General features: G+C 36.3%; 1 protein-coding gene across 3 annotated transcripts in view; it reads left to right on the plus strand.

The window, feature by feature from the left end:
- The window catches only part of GOLM2 (golgi membrane protein 2), a 113,047-nt gene that overhangs the window by 76,301 nt on the left and 12,734 nt on the right, over window positions 1-24,012 (plus strand). For 2 of the 3 annotated variants that reach the window (XM_027084152.1, XM_027084153.1), the window contains exons 7-8: window positions 1,187-1,285; window positions 2,797-2,967. In XM_027084152.1, the coding sequence (XP_026939953.1) occupies window positions 1,187-1,285; window positions 2,797-2,967 (270 nt within the window). Of the gene's footprint in view, window positions 1-1,186; window positions 1,286-2,796; window positions 2,968-4,225; window positions 4,328-24,012 lie in introns of those variants that run through there. The other variant, XM_027084154.1, reaches the window with a different exon arrangement.

Below are 24,012 nucleotides of genomic sequence, written 5' to 3' on the forward strand. Positions count from 1 at the left end.
ACTACCATACAACCCAGCAATCCCACTACTGGACATATACCCTGAGAAAACCATAATTCAAAAAGAGTCATGTACCAGAATGTTCATTGCAGCTCTATTTACAATAGCCAGGACATGGAAGCAACCTAAGTGTCCATCATCGGATGAATGGATAAAGAAGATGTGGCACATATATACAATGGAATATTACTCAGCCATAAAAAGAAACAAAATTGAGTTATTTGTAGTGAGGTGGATGGACCTAGAGACTGTCATACGAGTGAAGTAAGTCAGAAAGAGAAAAACAAATACCATGTGCTAACACATATATATGGAAACTAAGGGAAAAAAAAAAAGGTCTTGAAGAACCTAGGGGTAAGATGGGAATAAAGACACAGACCTACTAGAGAATGGACTTGAGGATATGCAGAGGGAGAAGGGTAAGCTGTGACAAAGTGAGAGAGTGGCATGGACATTTATACACTACCAAATGTAAAATAGATAGCTAGTGGGAAGCAGCCACATGGCACAGGGAGATCAGCTCCGTGCTTTGTGACCACCTAGAGGGGTGGGATAGGGAGGGTGGGCGGGAGGGAGACACAAGAGGGAAGACATATGGGAACATATGTATATGTATAACTGATTCACTTTGTTATAAAGCAGAAACTAACACACCATTGTAAAGCATTTATACTCCAATAAAGATGTTAAAAAAAATTCCCTTTTCAAAACTAAAATCTGAACTTGTTGAATCAGTCATATTTAGTTTTTATTTAAAATCTGAGCAGCTTAGAGTAGCATATTCTCATAGCTTTGCCTAATCTATAAATGTCAATTTTTATTTATGCTATCCATATAAAAAGGTCTCACTGTATCTGAAGAGATTCATTTATTTATTCATTCATCAAATTTTAATTGAGCTCCTGTTATATGCCAGGCACTATTCTAGGTATTGGGGATATAGTGATGAACAAGACAGAATTCCTATCTTGTATTCTGGTCAGATTTATTGATCATCAAAATCTGTGATGGATGGTGCAATATATCAATTAGTAACCATAAATTAATTAGTTAATATACCAATTATAAGGATTACAAAATTAGAGTAAGCGTCATAGGATTAGTGCAATGTAAACAGATTCATGGTGGTTGGTATTTAGAAACCATAATATCATGGGGAATAATACGGATCTGTTTTTAATTTTAGCTTTAAAGAAACCACCTGTTTCCTTTTCTCAATATGAAAGTCATCAAGTAATCTCCCATCTTCCAACTGGACAACCTCTCTCCCCAAATATGGTTCCAGGTATGAAGTCTTATTCTTAAAATTCCATTTGAAAATCAATTTTCTGGTCATGTATTGTTACATAGTGAATAAAAGATGTCATTTAGCAGCACAGTGAAGTATCGTTCATTATTCTACTTAACTTTGTATATTATCAAACGACTGATAAAAGCTCAGGGAGATTCATTGCAGCTCTATTTACAATAGCCCGGAGATGGAAACAACCTAAGTGTCCATCATCGGATGAATGGATAAAGAAGATGTGGCACATATATACAATGGAATATTACTCAGCCATAAAAAGAAACGAAATTGAGCTATTTGTAATGAGGCGGATAGACCTAGAGTCTGTCATACAGAGTGAAGTAAGTCCTAAAGAGAAAGACAAATACCGTATGCTAACAGATATATATATGGAATTTAAGGGAAAAAAATGTCATGAAGAACCTAGGGGTAAGACGGGAAAAAAGACACAGACCTACTAGAGAACGGACTTGACGATATGGGGAGGGGGAAGGGTAAGCTGTGACAAAGCGAGAGAGAGGCATGGACATTTATACACTACCAAACGTAAGGTAGATAGCTAGTGGGAAGCAGCCGCATAGCACAGGGAGATCAGCTTGGTGCTTTGTGACCTCCTGGAGGGGTGGGATAGGGAGGGTGGGAGGGAGGGAGACGCAAGAGGGAAGAGATATGGGAACATATGTGTATATATAACTGATTCATTAAAGAAAAGAAAAAAGCTCAGGGAGAGATCATTACAAAATGAACTTTGTCTACTGGACTATTAAGAGTGGAAGAATTATTTGTTCTGCCACTCTGGACTACGTTCCCTTTCATCACTACCAGTATATATGTATTTACCTTCTCCAAAATGTGTTCAAGTTTATCTCACAGAGGCCTTCTATAAAATGAGATCCGCCTGTATTAAACTCCCTACTCTGTACTTATCTGTGTGTTTTCTACTGAATACCTACTCAATTTTACAGAAATATTCCCCTAAAATGAGAATTGATATAATTAAAATTAATTGTAATAAAGATCTAAATCGAGGCTTTGATGAGTTAAAAAGGGAGGTGGGGGAAAGAAAAGTTATATCCAGGAGATACTAATAAGAAAGAATCAAGAGTTAACAGTTATGTCGCTGTGTAGATGAAAATGACTTCAAGATTAGAAATTCTAAAAGCCTTATTGGATTTTGGAGATTTCTGACAGCAATATAGAATTTGGAGGGAAGAAAAGTTACAGGTATCACTGCCATTTTAATCTTTGGGTTTCTACTATTGATATATATTCCATTGATGAATAGGTTTATAATCAATACTAAAGATACCCACCTGGGAATGATTAGTAAACTTCACACAACTAAAATCACATTGGTTATAAGATTTGATTAAAGAAATGAAATAAAGCTTTAAAAAAAAGCTACCTGACTACCCAGTATCAGATAACAGTGTCTTACCTTTTCTCGGGTACATCTTATGAAATTCTTCTGCAAAATATGACCTTAATTTGATGTTTTTATGCCATAGATTCTCATGTAAACCACAATGGAAACCCCAGAACTTCAAAACAGAAGCCTTCCAATCCTCTTCAACATTTAATTTCAGGCCCTAACTTGGAGAGTGAACCCAGAATTCAAGCAGATATTCTAAAGCAGGCTACTAAGGATCGAGCCGGTGATCTCCATAAATTGAAGCAAAGTAAGAATCAGTTGATGAATATTATGCTGAAAAGATTTCTTTAAATATAATATATTTATTTACAAGTCTGAATTAAGGTCTTCATTATTATAATCTCTAACTAATGGATGTATAGTGAAGTTATATACATACAAAGAGAAAGTATGGTGGTTATAAAATTTAAAAGAAAAGTAGGTTTTAAATGGATAGAGATATTTTAAAGAACACTTTCAAAAACTTCTCTTGTTCTCCAGTGTTAAAAAATAAATTTCAGGTGAGTTGATTTAAAAAAATGCTATTAGTTCTTATGAATGTAAAATTTTTTTGAGAAGTGAGAGAAGATATATTTTGTTAGGCTAATATATGAAAACTTTGATTAGAAAGGAGGGAAGATAAAGAGTTTTGAAAAATGAGTTCTGGAAGAAATAAAGACTGCCATGGTAGAAAGTTCAATGCTGTTTCCTTTTCCATTGCCTCCAATTGCAGTTTGCTTCATTTAGGTGCTAGAAGTGAAAGAAATTGAACAAACTCATAATACTGTGTAATAATGTTTGACTGCTTAATTGTTTCAGAGGTATTGATTATGATAAATGGATAATACCTGTTAATCTGCATAATTTTCTAATTGGTAGATTTTCAAGATGTATAAGAAAAAATTCCAGTAGTAGACAGAATTGGGGACAGGACAGTGGCTCTTAGACCAGCTCTCTTAAACTGTACTTTTCACTGCTTCTGCTTTTTAAGGCTTCTTCCCTTCAACTTCTGAATAGACAGAATGTCTGAAAGCTCCAGTTTGCTTTTGTTTACTTTTAATGATGGCTTCTTTGGCAACAACTCTTCAGAGCAGTGTTTAGGCATTTACTTGTACACAGGTTGTTTGTACTGTGATAACTGCACAGTGTTACATTTTTTAATTGGTCTTATGACAGTTATTCGTATTTCTGCATCTGTATGAATATATAGTTTGTGTACATTTAATTGACTTACCTTCCTTGACATTTTAAAGCGTATCCATGTATCTTGACTAAAGTATTATATAAAAAATATTTTTATTTACAAGAATATGGTTAACATTTTAAATACAGTGAAAAAATATTTCCTCCAAATCTTGTTGGGGAATTGGCTTCAAAACTTTTATCTCAACAAAAAGAGGTTTATAGTAAGGTCAGAATCTTACTAAGATAAAATATCTTAATTTGATCACTTAAGATTTTCTTCTACTTATAGTTTATTCTATAAAAATTGTTATTGTTGTCTTACCTCTCTTTTTTTTAACCAGTCTTTGGGTAAAGAATGTGATTGGAAAATGATCACCAGGAAATTACTACATTCCACAATTTTTTTTTTTTTTTTTTTTTTTTTTCTGTGCCATGTGGCATGTGGGTTCCTAGTTCCCCAACCAGGGATCAAACCCGTGCTCCCTGCAGTGGAAGCATGGAGTCCTAACCACTGGACCACCAGGGAATTCCCTACAATTTATTTTTAAAAGAGCCTATTGAGTTTTAAAATCTTACTCTGAATTCTTTTCAATGTATATATAGAGTTGAAATCAATGTGAGCACTATTTTGTGATTTACTTTGGCATTATTTCTTACCTGTGTTTTAACCTATCAAATAGTTATGTAGTTGTGATTTAAAAATATACATATATACATATACACACACGTAGACATATGCATATATTCCATTGTGTTTAGGCAATAATAATAGTTCATTTAGCTCTACTCTTTGATTATTTAAATTATTTTGTATTTTCTTATGTTAGATGTCGTGATTATGAATATCTTTTTTTCAAATTATTTCCTGCTTCTCCTACTTTGGGTATTCCTTTAAAAGTGTAGTCCCCTAACTGAATTTATTAGGTCAAAGTACTTGACTAACTTTATAGCTCCTGTTACATAATGTCAGATTGTTCTCTAGAACAGTTTTACAATGTCACTAGAGATGTTTACATTTATTTCTTTCCCTAAGGCCTGGCCACATTTGCTTTTTAACTCTTTTGTAAGGCATTTAGAATATAATGATTCCTTAAGGGTGTCTTAATAGGCATTTACTTTCTGGTGGCCTGTCCATTTTTATGTGAGGAATTATACTATAATTATATCTTGGTATATAATCTGTGCATCAGTTTTGACCACTGAGCCTGATAACTTTGGAGATTGATCCTATACCTTTCTGTCAAATCTTTATCAATAATTCAGATGCTAACCTTTGGTAAATTAACTTTACTGCAGTTTCCTCTTCTGCCTTTTGTGATATGAGACTTTATTATATCATGCAAATGATTTTTTTAGAAATTAAAAATAAGTTTAAAATTGTGGTAAAATACATATAGAATTCACCAAAGTGCACAATTCAGCGGTATTTAGTACATTTATAATGTGCAGTCATTACAACTGTCTAGTTCCAGAAAGTATTCATCACTACAAAAGAAAACCCTGTACCCATTAAGCAGTCACTCCCCATTTTCTCCTACCCACAGTCCTTGGCAATGACTAACCTATTTTCTGACTCTATGGATTCACCTGGAATCCTGGATATTTCATATAAATGGAATCATACAATATGTAGCCTTTTGTGTCTGGCTTCTTTTTCTTAGCGTACTGTTTTCAAAGTTCAGCCATGTTGTCACAGGTATCAGGACTTTATTTCTCTTATGGCTGGATAATATTCAATTGTATGAATACATTTTGTTTATCCATTCATCTGTAGATGGGTATTTGGATTGTTTCCACTTTTTGGCTATTGTGAATAGTGCTGCGATGAACATTCATTTACAAGCTTTTGTTGAACACTTGTTTTCAATTCTTTGTGTACCTAGATGTAGAATTGCTGGATTATATGGTAATTCTATGTTTAGCTTTATAGGAAACTGCCAAACTATTTTCCACAGCAGCTGCACCATTTTACAGTTCCATCAGCAATGCACGAGAGCTCCAGTTTCTCGACATCCCTGTCAACACTATCAGTACTTTCCACTGTTGCTGTTGTTTTTACTGTTGCCATCCTAGTGCCTGTGAAGTGGTATCTCATTGTGATTTTCATTTGCATTTCCCTAATGACTAATGACATTGAGCATCTTTTCAAGTACTTGTTGACCATTTGTATATCTTCTTTAGAGAAATGTATATTCAAGTCCTTTGCCCATTTTAAAATTGGGTTGTTTGTCTTTGCTGTTGAGTTTTAAGCATAATTTATATATTCTGAATACTAAACCCTCATCAGATGTATGATATGCAAATATTTTTACCCATTCTATCATTTGTTTTTTCACTCTCTGATAGTGTTCTATGATGCACAAAGTTTTAAATTTTGATGAAGTCCAGTTTGTCTATTTTTCTTTTGTTGTTCATGCTTTTGGTGTCATATCTAAGAAACCTTTGCCAAATCAAAAAGGTCATGTTTTCTTCTAAGAACCTCATAGTTTTCGCTCTTTTTTTAACTTGAGGTATAATTGATTTACAATATTATATTAGTTTCAGGTGTACAACATGATGATTCAGTGTTTGTATACATTGCAAAATGGTCACAACAATAATAGTTTTAGCTCTTATATGTAAGTTTTTTATCTATTTTAAGTTAATATTTATATACGGTATGAGGTAAGGATCCAACTATGTTCTTCTGTGCATCGGTATTCAGTTGTCCTAGCACTATTTGTTGAAGACACCTTCTTTCTCCATTGAACAGTCTTGGTATCCTTGTTGAAAATCAGTTTACCACACATGTATGGTTTTATTCTGGATTCTTAATTCTGTTCCACTGAGACCAGATGCCAGGAGCACACTGTTTTGATTACTGTCACTTTGTAGTAAGTTTTGAAATTGGGAACTGTGAGTCTTCCAACTTTGCCCTTCTTTATAAGATTATTTTGACTGTTTGGCATCTCTTACAATTCCATGTGAATTTTAGGATCTGCTTGTCTATTTCTACTAAAGAGACAGTTGGGATTTTAATAGGAATTACATTAAATCTGTAGATTACTTTGGGGAGTATTATCATTTGAACAATATTAGGTCTTCCAATCCATGAAGATGGGATGTCTTTCCATTTATTTAGGGTATCTTTAATTTTCTTCAGCAGTTTTTGTAGTTTTCAGTGTACCAGTCTTATGCCTCCTTGGTTAAATTTATTCCTAAACATTTAATTCTTTTTTATGTTATTGTAAATCAAATTGTTCTCTTGATTTCCTTTTCAGATTGTTCATTGCTAGTGCATAGAAATATGACTGATTTATTTGTTTACTTGGCTTTTGGTTTTAAAATTTTTAATGCAAATTTCTAAGAATTGCTAATATTTGGGTTCATCTTAGAACGGTATTTTATTTTCACTCTTTTAGAAATAATAGTGTTTTTAAATATACTGTAAAAATATACCTATGTTATATACATTAGCATATACATAAACATATGTGTATATATATATAAAAATCAATATTTTGAATATGATTCAAAAATTTTATGAGTATTTTACATCAACTACATTTTTTTTTTCTTTTTACCTTTCGACGTCCCTTCACCCATTTCTCCCATGTCCCCACCCCCAACCTCTGCCAACCACCAATCTGTTCTCTGTATCTATGAGCTTGATTTTTTTTTTTTTTTTCTTTTTGGCTGCATTGGGTCTTTATTGCTGTGGGCTTTCTCTAATTGTGGCAAGCGGGGGCTACTCTTCGTTGCAGCGTGTGGGCTTCTCATTGCAGTGGCTTCTCTTGTTGCAGACCACGGGCCCTAGACACAGGAGCTTCAGTAGTTGCAGCACATGGGTTCAGTAGTTGCGGCACGTGGGCCCTAGAGCACACAGGATTCAGTATTTGCGGTGCGTGGACTCAGTAGTTGCAGCATGTGGGCTTGCGAGCTGGGCTCTAGGACATGCAGGCTTCAGTAGTTGTGGCTTGCGGGCTCTAGAGCGCAAGCTCAGTAGTTGTGGCTCACGGGCTTAGTTGCTCCATGGCATATGGGATCTTCCCAGACCAGGGATCAAACCTGTGTCCCCTGCATTGACAGGCGGATTCTTAACCACTGTGCCACCAGGGAAGTCCCTATGAGCTTGATTTTTATTTGTTTGTTTTACTTTTTCTTAGATTCTACATATAAAAGAGATCATATGGTACTTACTTATTTCACTTAGCATAATACCATCAAGATTCAACCATGTTGTTGCAAATAGCAAGATTTCATTCTTTTTTGTTGCTAAATAATATTTCGTTGCATATATATACCACACTTTCTTTGTCCATTCATCCACCAATGGACACTTAGGTTGTTTCCATATCTTGGCTATTGTAAATAATGCTGCAATGAACATGGGGGTGCCTGTTTCAAGTTAGTGTTTTCATTTTCTTCAGATAAATACCCAAAATGGAATTTCTGGATCATATGGTAATTCTATTTTTAATTTTTTGAGGAACCTTCATACTGTTTTCTGTAGTGGTTACACCAATTTACATTCCTACCAAGAGCATAAGGGTTCCTTTTCCTCCACATTTCTCCAGTAATGACTGATTTTTGTTTGTTAATCTTGTATCCTACAACTTAGCTGAATTTAACACAATAGGTTTTTATTTGTGTATATTCCAACATGTCCATCTTGACTCTTACGACAACTTTCATTTCTTTTATTGCAAATCATCTGTCCTTTTTCTGGCCGTAAATATACTACTCAATTTGCATTTATTTTTTTTTTTACCACGAATGGATTATTTGACCTCTTTGGAATATACAATGATCCAAATTTAGTTTTCTCTATCTTGATAACCATTTGTCCGAGGATTATTATTTATTTTCCCTTTGTGATATTTACTTCTGGTTTATCTTGTACACACATAAACTCACATTAAATTATTTCACTATTTTTATCTCTCTCTAGAATTTCCATTTTTTTCCATTTCTTGTCTTTATCCCTAGCATATGGTACAATTCTGATACCAGTTCCCATGTGTGTGGGTTTTTCCCACACCACTAAGCAATTCTCTAACACCAGCTGGGTATCTACAGATTAACTCAATTCTGACACTATCTACCTGGAGATAGCCTCAGATCTCACAGGTTAAGGGCTCAGTCCTCCCCCACTTCAGATGCCAATTACAAGTCCAGATTGTTGCCTATATTTCTAACTGACTGGATGAGGATCTAAGGTACCAACAGCCACCTTCTTGGGTGCAATTAATTTGCTGGAGCAGCTTGCAGAACTCGGAGAAACATTTTACTTACTAGATTACCAGCTTATAAAAACTATAACTCAGGAGGAGCTATACAGAAGAGTTGCATAGGACAGCACAGAGCTTCCATGCCTGTTCCAAGCATGCCAATCTCCCCAAATCTCCATGGGTTTTTATGGAGGCTTCATTACATAGGCAATACACATTCATTACATTGCTTTATAATAATCTGAACCTACCTTAAAAATTTTTAAAACTAAATTTTTCTCTGTTCTTCCAGAAGAATTTCACTGTCAGTTTATCAAGTTCTATGACTAGCCTCAAATGTAGTTTTAATTACAATTTTATCCTTTTTTTTAATCCTTACTGTTTTCTTCTTTGGTTTTATCCTTCTCAAAATCTTATTTGCCTAAAAGTTTCTATATAGTAGAAGAATTATTTTAAATAAACATTTGGGACTTCCTGGCAGTCCAGCAGTTAAGACTCCGTGCTTCCACTACAGGGGGTGCAGGTTCCATCCCTGGTCAGGGAACTAAGATTCTGCATGCTGTGCAGAGTGACCAAAAAGGAAAAATAAAATAGAATAGAATAGAAAACAAATATTTAAGGTATATACAAGGAACTGTTACCAGAAGGGGGACTCCTTCCAGGGCCCTAGAGTGGTCTCTTGTCTAACACTTGGAAATGAATTGTCCATGGAGATGCATTTACTGACAAAGCAAAAGACTTTATTGGAAAGGAGTGCTTGAGCAGAGAGCAGCAAGGTAAGGGAACCCAGGATAACTGCTCTGCCACTTGGCTTGCAGTCTCAGGTTTTATGGTAATAGGGTTAGCTTTCTGGGTTGTCTCTGGCCAGTCATCTTGCCTGTGCCCATATTTGGTCCTATTCAAGGCCCTTCCTGATGGCGTGTGCATCTCTCAGTCAAGATGGTTTCCAGCAGGAGGGTTTCTGGAAGGTTGGCAGGACATATTATGGACTGGTGTCTCCTCCCTTCTTTGGGAACCAAATTCTCCTGGTTGGTTTGTGGTGGCAGCACTGTGTTCATTAGCAGGACCTCCTGTTGTGAGACTACTCATGCAGGTGGTTATTACCATGTCTGGCCAAGGTGGGTGGTTTTGGTCAATGGTTTCCTAATAGAACCATTAGAGATAATCTAATGCCCTATTACTCACTACTCTGGACTAACAGCATCCACATCACCTGTGATTGTTAAGATTTCAGACCCTACCCTAGACCTTATTTATATTAACATTAAAGTTTGAGACTCCACTATTACGTGATTTCTTCATTTTACAGACAAGAAAATTTAGATCCAGAGTGTTTAATTTACTTGAGGCAAATAGTGGAACAACCAGGACTATTATCTAGGTCCCTTATCTTCAGGTTCACTGTTTTTTCACTGTATCCCACTACCTCCTCTATACTTTTAAAGTTTTGGAAAAATTCTTTAATAGTTCCTTTTCTTGTTCTATTTCTGGCAAACTCCTAATTGTACTTTAAAGCTGTGCTCTGCTGGCATCTATTTGATAAAGCCCTTCTCATATCCCTACTGTCTTGACCAAATCAATCATTCCCTTCTCACTGTATAGTTGACCCTTGAACAACATGGATTTGAACTGCATGGGTCCACTTATATGTGGATTTTTTCACTAGTAAATACTACAGTACTACACAGTCTGCAGTTGATTGAATCTGAGGATGTGGTTGCTGCATGTATGGAGGTGCAACTTTAAATTATATGTAGATATTTGACTGTGCAGAGGGTCAGTACCCCTAACCCCCATGTTGTTCAAGGGTCAACTGTACTTCAATCCATTGAACATATTATCATTAGTGTATATACCACATCATTATGTAATTAACTGTTGAAGGGGAGGAAAAATTTTTCCATGACCTTTTTAGGATCCCTGGCTGGGTCTGAAAATTAAACTGAGAAAGATTAACAGGAAAAAAAAACCTACAAATTTATTTAATGTGACACAGGGCCCTTCATAAGGAAAAGGAGACCCAAATAAATGGTTAAACCTGAATTTTTATTTTTAAAAAAATTTAAACAGTAAGTATATATATGTGAAATAATTACTGTAGTAGTACAGAAAATTTAATCATTTTACATTATAAAAATGATTTATGCAGAAGTGGTTTAGTTTAGAGAAATTGGCATTATTATTACTGACATCATTTAGATATAACTGAGAAAAAATATAAGATGAATAAAAAGTTTTTGGAACATGATATCCAAGAAAGTTTTTTTTTGTTTTTTGTTTTTGTTTTTGTTTTTTGCGGTACGCGGGCCTCTCACTGTTGTGGCCTCTCCCGTTGCAGAGCACAGGCTCCGGACACGCAGGCTCAGCGGCCATGGCTCACGGGCCTAGCCGCTCCGCGGCATGTGGGATCTTCCCAGACTGGGGCACGAACCCACGTCCCCTGTGTTGGCAGGTGGACTCTCAACCACTACGCCACCAGGAAGGCCCCCAAGAAAGTTTTTAATCTTCGTTTTGTTTTCAGTCAGTATCAAGGTGGCTCTCTCCAGGTCATTGTGCAATAAACTATTGGTACAAACCAAAACATGATTATGGAAATACTGTATGAGTTTACCCACCCTTTTACTGAGAATCTCCTCTCTTTTGTCTCCTCCCCTTAGTGAAATAATTTCAAATTCCCTAATTTCAACATATTCCATAATAATATGTCTAACTATAAAATTATGTTTACATAATATGTATATGTAAAGTATATATACATACACACAACACTTAATACTCATGCAAATATTAGAGAAAAGTAAGAGATTCTTTAAGATACTTTTTTTTTTTTTTTTTTTTTTTTGCGGTACACGGGCCTCTCACTGCTGTGGCCTCTCCCGTTGCAGAACACAGGCTCCGGACGCGCAGGCTCAGCGGCTGTGGCTCACGGGCCCAGCCGCTCCGTGGCATGTGGGATCTTCCTGGACCGGGGCACGAACCCGTGTCCCCTGCATCAGCAGGCGGACTCTCAACCACTGCGCCACCAGGAAATCCCTAAGATACATTTTTAAAGGCAGGAAAAAAGAGGCAGAGGGAGAGATATCCATTCAGTCTGAACAGAGAAAGACAGAAGACAGATCACATATTTCATTGAATCTGAAAGTCATTAATTTTAAGTTCAACACTTTTTTTTTTTTTTGCCACGCCATACAGCCTGCAGGATCTTAGTTCCCTGACCAGGGATCAAACCCGTTTCCCCTGCAAAGGAAGTGTGGAGTCTTAACCACTGGACTGCCAGGGAAGTCCCAACACATTTTTTTTTTTTTTTACCACCAAGAAAGGAAAAAAGTTCCTGCCAATTACACTATGACACATCACTGATTTGAAGATGTATCCTGATGTTAGCAGTATTAAATGTGAAAAAGTCCGTCTTAGAATCAATGAAATGTATATGTAGTATTTTTTGTCTTTTTTCTATTTTGAGTGATATCTTCTTTCTTAAAAATCCATTTTCAAGATTAATATTTTAGATTAACATTAGGGTAAGTTTTACCTCCAAGTAACTGAAATGGTAAATGAGAATGTCAATATGCTGCAAAAGTTTCCTTTTTTCATGAATTATCTCTGAAGTCTAAAATGTGTTTAGTGAGTGACCCGTTCATAAAGAAGAGGTTTCCTTTGCCAATAAACAAGTTATAGATTTGATACAAATGAGTGATCATTATTCATGTCTGGAACTTCATGGGCTCAGCCCTCCGAGTTAATAATTAACGCAGGGTTTCCCTGGTGGCGCAGTGGTTAAGAATCCGCCTGCCAATGCAGGGGACACAGGTTCGATCCCTGGTCCGGGAAGATCCCACATGCCAGAGAGCAACTAAGCCCGGGTGTCACAGCTACTGAGCCTGCGCCCTAGAGCCCACGAGCCACAACTACTGAAGCCTGCGTGCCTAGAGCCCGTGCTCCACAACGAGAGAAGCCACTGCAGTGAGAAGCCCGCGCACTGCAATGAAGAGTAGACCCCGCTCACCGCAACTAGAGAAAGCCCACATGCAGCAATGAAGACCCAGTGCAGCCAAAAATAAATAAATAAAATAAATAAATTAAAAAAAAAATAAAATAAAAATAATTAATGCAGAATTGGGAACATATTTGCCTACTTTTTGTTTCCTCTAGATTAGTGTTCGAAGTGCAAATCTATATTATTAGACTAATTTCCCCTTCCAATTTATTATTTTTTTAATTAATTTTTATTGGAGTGTAGTTGCTTTACAATGTCGTGTTAGTTTCTACCATACAGCAAAATGAATCAGCTATACGTATACATATATGTCCTCTTTTTTGGATTTCCTTCCCGTTTAGTTCACCACAGAGCACTGAGTAGAGTTCCCTGTGCTATACTGTAGGTTCTCATTAGTTATCTATTTTATACATAGTATCAATAGTGTATATAAGTCAATCCCAATCTCCCAATTCCTCCTACCTCTCCCTTCCCTCTTGGTATCCATACATTTGTTCTCTTCGTCTGTGTCTATTTCTACTTTGCAAATAAGGTCATCTATACCATTTTTCTAGATTCCACATATATGCGTTAATGTACGATATTTGTTTTTCTCTTTTTGACTTCACTCTGTATGACAGTCTCTAGGTCCATCCACGTCTCTACAAATGACCCATTTTCGTTCCTTCTTATGCCTGAGTAATATTCCATTTCCCCCTCCAATTGAGAACCCTTCAACAAATTTGTTATTCAGTCTTCAAAAGAAATGTATTTATCTTGCCCAAATTAATGGGAGTCTTAGACAGCTGAATATTCCTTCCAAATCTTTTGGGGTTTTTTTATTAGCTGTTACATAATTAAATAGTGCAATCTGGTATCTCACTATGGTACAGGCAGATTTTAGGACCAACTATTCCTTTTCCAATCAATGCTAAATACTTAGCGTTGAATGTTTTTGTAATAGGCTTGATGAAGAGTGGAAAGATATGATAGGACAAAGGATATGAAGTAAGTGTAGTAAACTGGGAGAAATTTAGCAAGGCTCATTTGTTCAGATTCTTCTTGATATTCTTCTGTCTTAGATATAAGGATATTCCTTTACTCCAGGTATAGGGAGGATACCACTCACATGAGGGTTTTATGACCTGCTTCAGGGGAAGGTCAGAAAGTCCTTTCTGCACATGCCATTTCTCAAATTCCTTCAGCTTGAAATATTTGATATTTCAAGGTGCTATGTTTTCAGGTTGCATGTCCTGAAACCTGTCATTCCCCTGTCTGAAAGTTTCAGATGAAGTTTCACAATCCAGAAACTGAGTTGTTAGCTTGCTCCATAACCCATTGAACTAGTCTCAGTCCTGGGTATTTCAAGGGAAACATAAGAAAAACAAAGGTTAATGGTTGGTACAAACTGTAAACTCGGTTTTTTAGTCCAGAAGACAGTCAATCAAGAAGATTTTCTGGATGTTGGACCTGAACCATCTTCAGATGCTTCATATTGCATTGGCAATATAACAGCTTTTCCTTGAATATCTGGTAATGTCATCAGGTGATCTGTTGAACTTTTTAAGTGGCCTAAATGGCAACAGGCACAAAGGTTGTCCATACATGAACTGTTGTGGTGATTTCTCTGAAGTTTATATCAAACTGTCCATCTTCAGCTTGCAAGGCTTTGGGAAAAGGACAGTTTTAAGTTTTAATGATTCAAAGTTAGAAGGGGTGAGAAAAATTGGAAACTTTAATTTGGAGAGTTGCAGCCAGATATTGAAGGAAACTAAAAGGATTCCGCATCTAGTCTAGTTTGCAGGTAGGTAACAAGATCTTAAAGACAATAAATAGGACTAGTATTTAATAGCCACAAGGGTTTACTGTCATTTTCTGTTGAAGCATCATTTTTCTCTCTATAGTCACCCCAATTCTATCAAAGATAATCAAAGACTATTTTTCAAAATAAGTCTAGTCTCATTAAACTTGGCCTGATTATTTATGTGAGTACAAGAATAGTGATTGACCACATAGGTCTTTTGAGTTTTCTTTGCTGGAACTTTTCATAAGGATTCTCAGATTGGATTTTTAAAAGCCTCTGGAGGTGAGGAAGCCAAGCCAGAGACTCGCCTTCAGACTTTGCCTGCAGTACCTAGAGACAGTTCCTATCTTCTTGAGGTTCACAAGATATCCTGAAGTTCCTGGGCCTGCCAGGATGTGACCTTCCTTATTCATCTGTAAGGCTGGGAACTTTGTATACCAGGTATAAGCTGGTTTTTCCGAGGGGGATGGGGGCACTTTATAAGTACTGACACTTTAAACCCAGCCCTAGTTCCATGAAGCTGTCGGTCATATCAGATTTTATGCATCATTCCCAAATATGACATTCTAGTCAGGGCCTTGGTAATATAGCCAAAGTTTCCAACTGTGTTCTATTACAAGGAGAGCAGATTCTTACTGAACTTAAAATAACTATATTGCCATGAAAACAAGATTTCTGACTAAGAGCTCCTGAATTCTGGAGGGATTAGGTAGGGAGAAAAAAGTATACTTTTGTGAGTAAAGATAAATAACACCAAATTGCTGTGTTATAGATAGCTTAAGAGATATGAGCAAAGGGTTTCCTTAAATCTGGAAAACAAAAGATTAAAGGACCTCAATGTTGGGTAGTGTGTCCTGAATCCTATAACTGTTTGTATACATGTCTTCTCTGTTAGAGTGGTAACTCACAAGGGCAGGAACTGTGTCTTATTCTTTTTTATTTTCCCAGCCTTGCATGTACATAGTAAACATTTGTTAAACTTACTGCATTACTTTTGGAATTTTATATTTCTGTAGTTAGTCACACAATCAAAATGATTACTTGGTCATAAATTATATAATACATGAGAAGTTCCCTACTTTTAATTTCTTTATTCTAAAATTCTTAGTCCTGAATCTTTTATAGTCTTTCTTTTTTTTAATTGTAGTTTACGGATTGTTTAAATTTTTTTTTATTCTCCAAAAACCCAACTACTAATTTTGCCACTTTTTAATTTTCAATCTGCCTTTTATTTTATTCTTTGCTATTTGTGACTTGTCACTTTATTCCCCTTTTAAGTTTTTGGACAGATACTTAATTCTTCACACTTAATTCTTTCTTACTAATATATTAACTTATAAACAAACTTTTATCAAACGCCTGTTAGGCAAAACACTATGCATTTGTAACCACAATTTTTCCTCTGTTGTTTTGTTGTGTGTATTAAGTTTTTATATACTAAATTTCCATTTCTATTGTCTTTTAAAAATATTTTGCCATTTTATTCTGACTTTATTCTTCATGAATAAGCATTAAGGGCATTTTTTTCTCTATAGTTTTAATTGTTTTTGTTTGTTTGTTTGCCCATGCTGTGTGGCTTGCAGAATCTTAGTGCCCCGACCAGGGATTGAACCTGGGCCCTCAGCAGTGAAAGCATGGAGTCCTAACCACTGGACTGCCAGGGAGTTCCCTCTATAGTTTTAATTGTTAACTTCACTTTTCCATCTGTATTCAAAATAGGTAAAAGAGAATGTTTAGAATAGCAGATGAGGGATAAGTGTATTTGTTCATTAGGGAGATTAAGGCTTATAGGAATGGCCAGGCTTTAGTGGAATTTGAAGAAAGTGATCTTGTGTTAGGCTAGATCTATATGTTCTGGTTCCAAAACTTTGTTAAATAGCAAAAATAATTCTTTGCAGAGATTGAAAACTGATGAGACTTCACCATATCCAGCTAGCATATTAGTTTTGTTCAGTCCACACAGTGATTTTTAAAAATCTGAAATAGTTGCCAGTATTTAAAAGTCAAGAGATTTCATGTAAAATTCCCAGTCTCTAATTCTCTTAAACCAGATTGTTTGACATAATCACTGGAACTGATTATGACTATTCTGTTTAGAATGAGACTTGCCTTGTCCCATTTCTCATAATCCCACTTTGACATAATGCATCCAGTTATCTTGCTTGTCTGATACTTGGAGGCGTTTGAGTTTGTGACCACTTTCTATAACATGAGAATATAGAATAGAAACCTTGTAGTTGATCCAGGGCAGGGGCTTAGCTGTATGTTAGAAACCTTGTAGTTAACCTCATGGCAGTATAGAAAGGTACATAAGGTTAGACTGGGCTTGAGAGGGAAGTATTACCTGAAAGTTAGCGAGCAAGGGGTATTAGACTGAGAAGTAATATTGAAAAATGGTAAATGAGGAGATGGTAGTCTCGAGAAAAAAGGTACTGCGTTAAAAATGCCAGAGACAGAACACTGTTATCATAATGAGGCCTTATTGATAAATGAAAGGTACGAAGTAGGAGTAGGAAGAAAGTGTATGAGTATGTGAAGAAATCTCTTTTTCTGTCCTGACTCCTTTTGCATCATGGAGACAGTTATAATCTCAGTCCATATCGTCATCTAATTTTACTTCATCTAGAGACCAAAGGTATATATAGAGATCAATAAGTACAAATAATAGAAGTGTAAATAGGTAATGAATATAAAAGTATTTGATCCTGTAGATACTAAATGATATGCTGTTAGAACAAGTTGAAAATTTTGTTGAAACTGACTACTGGACATGGGAAAAATCTTAGATTTTATACAATAACCACAACAATTTTTTTGACAGTTTTAAATTTAGCATATTTTATAACTTAATATATCACACTTATATTGATACATTTTTTATAAATTTAATTTTGTCTTGCCACATCATACAAAAATGGCTAGGTAATTTGTTGGCATGTTTTGCCATTATTTAGAAAATATATTTGTGTTGGTTTAATTTAAAATGTAGAATGTAGTCTATATGGTGATACAAAATATAGTTTAGGGGATACTTCAGAGTATCCTGGAGGCACACTTCAAAGAAATAGACATCCTCCAAAGTAGTTGAAATGGAGAATTCATGGAAGACCCACCTGTTTGCCAATTAGGAGGGCTGTACTCTATATATTTAGATGCCTTGAATTGAGAAAACAGTTCATTTCAAATGTCAGCCCTGTACTGAAAGTCACAAGGACTTTCAAAACAGTAGGTGGTGATTGTTGATCAATATGGGCTTTTCTGTATGCCTGCTCCAGGGTGAGTAGCAGCAGAAATTCATTTATTTAACTGTGGTTAATGATTCCCCTGAACAACTTGGTGAGACAAGGTAGTGTATCAGAGAGTACATCATTTTATGTATGGATTTTTTTAAAAGTATTTTTCAACCTCTGATCTAGATGGCTTAGTGGGTTTATCACCTTTGAGATATCCACTCTGCTCACACAGATAACAATAGATAAAATGTAAAAAGAGAGAACTAAAAGGATATTGATAATCTCAAAAACATGTTAAAAATTACTGTGGTCAAGAAATGAAACAGGGGCTTCCCTGGTGGCGCAGTGGTTGGGAGTCCGCCTACCCATGCAGGGGACACGGGTTCATGCCCCGGTCCGGGAAGATCCCACATGCCGCAGAGCGGCTGGGCCCGTGAGCCATGGCCGCTGGGCCTGCGCGTCCGGAGCCTGTGCTCCACAACGGGAGAGGCCACAACAGTGAGAGGCCTGCATACCGCAAAAAAAAAAAAAAAAAAAGAAATGAAACAAAAATACATGATGATGAAAGGAAATGAATGATTAGACCTATTAGATTCCAGGTCTGGAAATGAGGCTTCAAGGAATTTGACTCTTAAGAGCAAAAGAATATAATGGGAGCCAGGCTTATTGCTTAATGCCAGAATCTAAATAAGGCCCCATCTTTCTTGGCAGAGGAAGCAGAAAATAAATGTTGCTGACTGCCATCAAGAACTACAGTGTTTAGCAACCTGAAGGCTTATGGAGCCAGAAACCTGCAGATGCAGCCTTATGACCATACTGCATGGTCATACCACATCACTATTAGTTCTGTAACGAATCTGTGCTATCCCAAATAGCATCATGGTATAGAAACTGAAATGTGATTTAAAAATCTTATTCTAGTCTGGGGAACTGGGACATCTCTAAAATGAATACATAATAAAATAAAATAATTTTATTTTAAATAAAATACAATAAAATGAATAGGTGAACACAGAGAGGATAGAAGAGAAAAAACACAAATACCCCGCCCCCCATACACACATCCACACTGAAAATTAATTAGCAAACCAAAACCCCCAAATATATGAAAAATGTTAATGCTAAGAGAGCCAACATACCAACAATTGAAACATGAAAATTATTTTTGTGTTTAAGGGTCCTCAAAGAGAGATGATGAAATAACTTATTCGAAAAGAGAAGAGATTAAGAAACAGGCAGAAATAAAACAAAAACAGCTAGCTATAAAAACCAGTTATACATTTTAGAAATGAAAAGTATAATCATTGAAATAAAAAATCAACTTATGAGATAGACCATGAACATAGTTGACTGACTGATTAGGAATCTTGTACTGAGATTCAACAAGAATGTAGCACAGAGTAGCAAAGACATAGATATAGAGATAAGTATATATCATATGTATATGTGACAGAGATGTTAAGAGAGACAGAATATATATGTGTGTCTAATAGGAGTTTTGGGTAGAGAATAGAGTAAATGGTAGATAATCAATATTTGAAAACTTTAAAGTGCTCAGAGTTTTCTGAGGTTGAAGAAAGACATGAATTGTTAGATCAGATATGCCTGAGATAAATGAAGAAAGTCTTTGCTTTTAGGCATTGTAGGAAAACCTCAGAGTATCCAAAAATAAAGGGAAAAATCTTAAATGATACCAAAAAATATAGATTATTTCCAGGGAGTGACAATTATATTGACAGCAGATTTTTCATCAGCAAATTAAATGCCAGACAATAATAGAATAATATCTTCATCCTGATGAGTAGAAAATAACTATCAACATAGACTATTATACCAGCTAATGAGGGCAGCAAGGACAAAATGAAGATGTACTCAGTGGGTAGAGGAGGAATAGGAGATAATATTGAAAGAAAGGAAGAAGAAAATTCAAAGAAAGGCATCCAAACAGTAAGATCAAATATTACAAAAACCACAATAAATATAAACAGATTAAAGTTACCTGTTATAAGAGATGATAAAAGATATGCAAATCAAATCCAGCTATATATAGTGTTTACAACTAAATCTTAAACACAAACATGTAGAAAACATGAAAATAAAAGGACTATAGAAGAGGCTTCTCACTTCTGGGTATATACCCCAAAGAATTGAAAACAGGGACTTGAACAGGTATTTGTACATTCATATTCATAACAGCATTATTCACAATAGCCAAAAGGTGGAAGCACCCCAAGTATTCAACAAATGAATGTATAAACAAAATGTGGCATATATGTACAATGGAATATTATTCAGCTTTAAAAAGGAATGAAATTCTGACACATGCTACAACATAGATGAACCTTCAAAACGTTATGATAGGGCTTCCCTGGTGGCGCAGTGGTTGGGAGTCCGCCTGCTGGTGCAGGGGACGCGGGTTCGTGCCCCGGTCCAGGAGGGTCCCGCGTGCCACGGAGCGGCTGGGCCCGTGGGCCATGGCCGCTGAGCCTGCGCGTCCGGAGTCTGTGCTCCGCAACGGGAGAGGCCGCGGCGGGGGGTGGGGGGGGGCGTACCAAAAAAAAAAAAAAAAAAACACGTTATGATAAGTGAAATAAGCCAGTCACAAAAGGCAAATACTGTTGTGATTCCACTTATATGAGGTACCTAGAGTAGTAAAATTTCATAGAAACAGAATGGTGGTTGCCGGGGGCTGGGTGGGGAAGGGGTATTGTTTAATGCATACAGAGTGTCAGTTTGGGAAGATGAAAAAAGTTCTGAACATAGATGGTGGTTATGGTTGCACAACACTGTCAATGTATTTAATGCCACTGAACTATACACTTAAAAATGGTTAAGGGGGCTTCCCTGGTGGCGCAGTGGTTGAGAATCCGCCTGCCAATGCAGGGGACATGGGTTCGAGCCCTGGTCTGGGAAGATCCCACATGCCGCGGAGCAACTAAGCCCGTGAGCCACAATTACTGAGCCTGCACGTCTGGAGCCTATGCTCCGCAACAAGAGAGGCCGCGACAGTGAGAGGCCCGCGCACCGCGATGAAGAGTGGCCCCCGCTTGCCGCAACTAGAGAAAGCCCTCGCACAGAAACGAAGACCCAACACAGCCATAAATAAATAAATAAAGTAAGAGTCAGAGCACTGGAAGACAACTGATACTTTAAAAAAAAAAAAAAAAAATTTCCCCTGAAATCCAGAAGACAACTAGGATAACCATTATCATCACTTTTATTCAGCTTTTCACTGTAGGTCCTAGTCAATGAAATACAGTACAGGAAAAGAAAATAAACAGTATAGAGATTAGAAAGGAAGAAATAAAACTGACAAAACTGATATTAAGATGATTTTTATGTAGAAAATTCAAAACCAATTTACAAACTATTAAATAAATATATTTAGCAAAGTTATTAGATATAGGATTAATATAAAAATTAATTGCATTTCTACATGTCAGCAGTAAACATATAAAATGAAATTTTTAAAAAGAAACTTTTTTAGCTTTTTGCAGGTAACTATTTTTATTTGACGTATAGTTGATTTACAATGTTGTGTTACTTTCACGTATACAGCAAAGTGATTCAGCTATACATATATGTGTCTTGCTAAGAATAGCCAAGACAATCTATAAGGAGAAAAAAACTTATTGATGTCCACTACCAGATATCAAGACTTACTATAAAAACTGTTATTGATAAAGTAATTCAGACAGTGTGGTATTTGCACAAGAATGGACAAATGGACCAATGGAACAGAACAAAGAATACGGGAACTGACTACATATATATGGTCACTTGATTTATGACAGAGTTGATACTGCAATGCAATGGGGGGAAGGATAGTCTTCTCAATAAATAGTACTGGGTCAGTTGGATAGCCAAATGGAAAAATAATAACCTTGGCTCCCCTATCTCACACAATACACAGAATTAAATTCAAGATAGATTACAGATTTAAAATTTTAAGCTAATAAAACTTCTGGAGGAAAACAGGAGAATATATTCATGATGTGGAGTAGGCAAAGATTTCTAAAACCAGATAAGCCCCCCAAAAAGCTAACCATAAATGAAAAAGATGATAAATTGGGCTTTATTAAAATTAAGAACTTTTGTTAATCCAAAGATCGGGGCTTCCCTGGTGGCGCAGTGGTTGAGAGTCCACCTGCCGATGCAGGGTACACGGGTTCGTGCCCCGGTCCGGGAAGATCCCACATGCCATGGAGCGGCTGGGCCCGTGAGCCATGGCCGCTGAGCCTGCGCGTCCGGAGCCTGTGCTCCGCAACGGGAGAGGCCACAACAGTGAGAGGCCTGCGTACCGCAAAATAAAACACACAAAAAAAAACAAAAAAATCGATCATAAGTATGAGAAGATGTACATACCATGCAATTTAGCACCTAATACGTTACCTACAAACGTTCTTATATATAAGGAGGCATGTACAAGAATATTTATTGTTTATTACATTGAAAATTGAAAACAAATAATCATCAGTATGATAATATCAAGGTGTATGTACCAGACATACAGTGGAATCACATAGGAGTTAAAATAAATGAATAAAGCTACATTTATCAACGTTGGTAAATCTCAAAAGCATAATGTGGAGGGAATAAAGCAAGTTGCAGAACAGATATATTAAGGTGCTGTGTTGGGAGTCCCCCAAGACCACCCTGAGGCTTGATGATTCAATAGAAGAGTTCACAGGACCCAGAGGAGTTATAATACTCACAGTTATAGTTTAGTACAGCAGAAGGACAGAGATTAAAATTGGTAAATGGAAAAGCTCATGGAGCAAGGTCTAGGAAAAAGCAGATGTAAGCTTCCAGGTGTCTCCTTCCAGTCTCCAGCAAAGAAGTGTGACAAAACACATGTGAAGTGTTGCCAACCAGGGAAGCTCATGTGATCCTTGGTGTCCAGGGTTTTTATTGGGGGTCATTCATGTAGTATCCTCATGTAGTCATGTAGTGCCCACGTGACTGAGGTCAGCTATTCAGACTCTAGACCTGCCTGCCTCCACCTAGCAAAAACAAATATTCACCATGAATCACTTCATTAGGATAAATTTGTCCAATCAAACTGGTAAGCATGGCTCAAGGGCTCAGAAGTTATATCCCACAATCAAGCCAAGGACCAGTCCTGAAGACAAGCCTTTCTTTGCAGTGTACAATGACCTTGTGAAGTAGATATAGGAAGCCTTTTAAAATCTCTGACTTTAAAGGTCTTCCATAATTATTCCCAATTCAAACTTCATCTTTCAGACTTCATCTTTCTGCTTCCTAATATAAATCCAGTCAAATTAATCTCTTTACTGTCTCCTGAATACTCCATCTTCGTTCTTATTTGAATGCTCCTTTCCTTCTCTCTGTCATGGTCCAATATATTTGCCTCTTTTTTGTGAGGCAAACATGATAACCACTACACTATAGAAACCTGATTGCCTCTTTTTTGAAACCTTCCTTTCTAGCTCTAACCCACACTGATTTCTCCCTTGTATAATTTTTTGCAAATATGATGCCTAATATATAATTTAGCAGTCTGTTATATTGATCAGCATCATGCATTTTATTTATATAGCCATATTCATTCACTGTCTACTGTGAAGTTTGATATCCCCAACTTGACTGGCAATTTTATGTAGTTGGCTCTGTTTTTTTTGTCTCTTGTTGTCTATTGTACTGTATGAATTACTATTGTGGTCATCCATTCTTGTTAGTGATTTTCTTATTATCTCTGTAGGTCACTGTAACTGTAGTATGAAAATTTTATGACTGAATTCAGGCTAGTCAGAACACCAAACACCTTTTAAAAAAAGAGAAGAAACTTTGTAAATTGTTCTGTTGGAATATTATAATAGGTACAGGTCGACCATTTCTTTGATTAATATACCATGTCCTTATAATATTAGTTAAATTAACTATA

This window comes from Aethalodelphis obliquidens, unplaced genomic scaffold, assembly GCF_003676395.1.
Source record: "Aethalodelphis obliquidens isolate GAN/ISIS:26980383/991018 unplaced genomic scaffold, ASM367639v1 scaffold51, whole genome shotgun sequence".
In the NCBI taxonomy this organism is placed as follows: domain Eukaryota; kingdom Metazoa; phylum Chordata; class Mammalia; order Artiodactyla; family Delphinidae; genus Aethalodelphis; species Aethalodelphis obliquidens.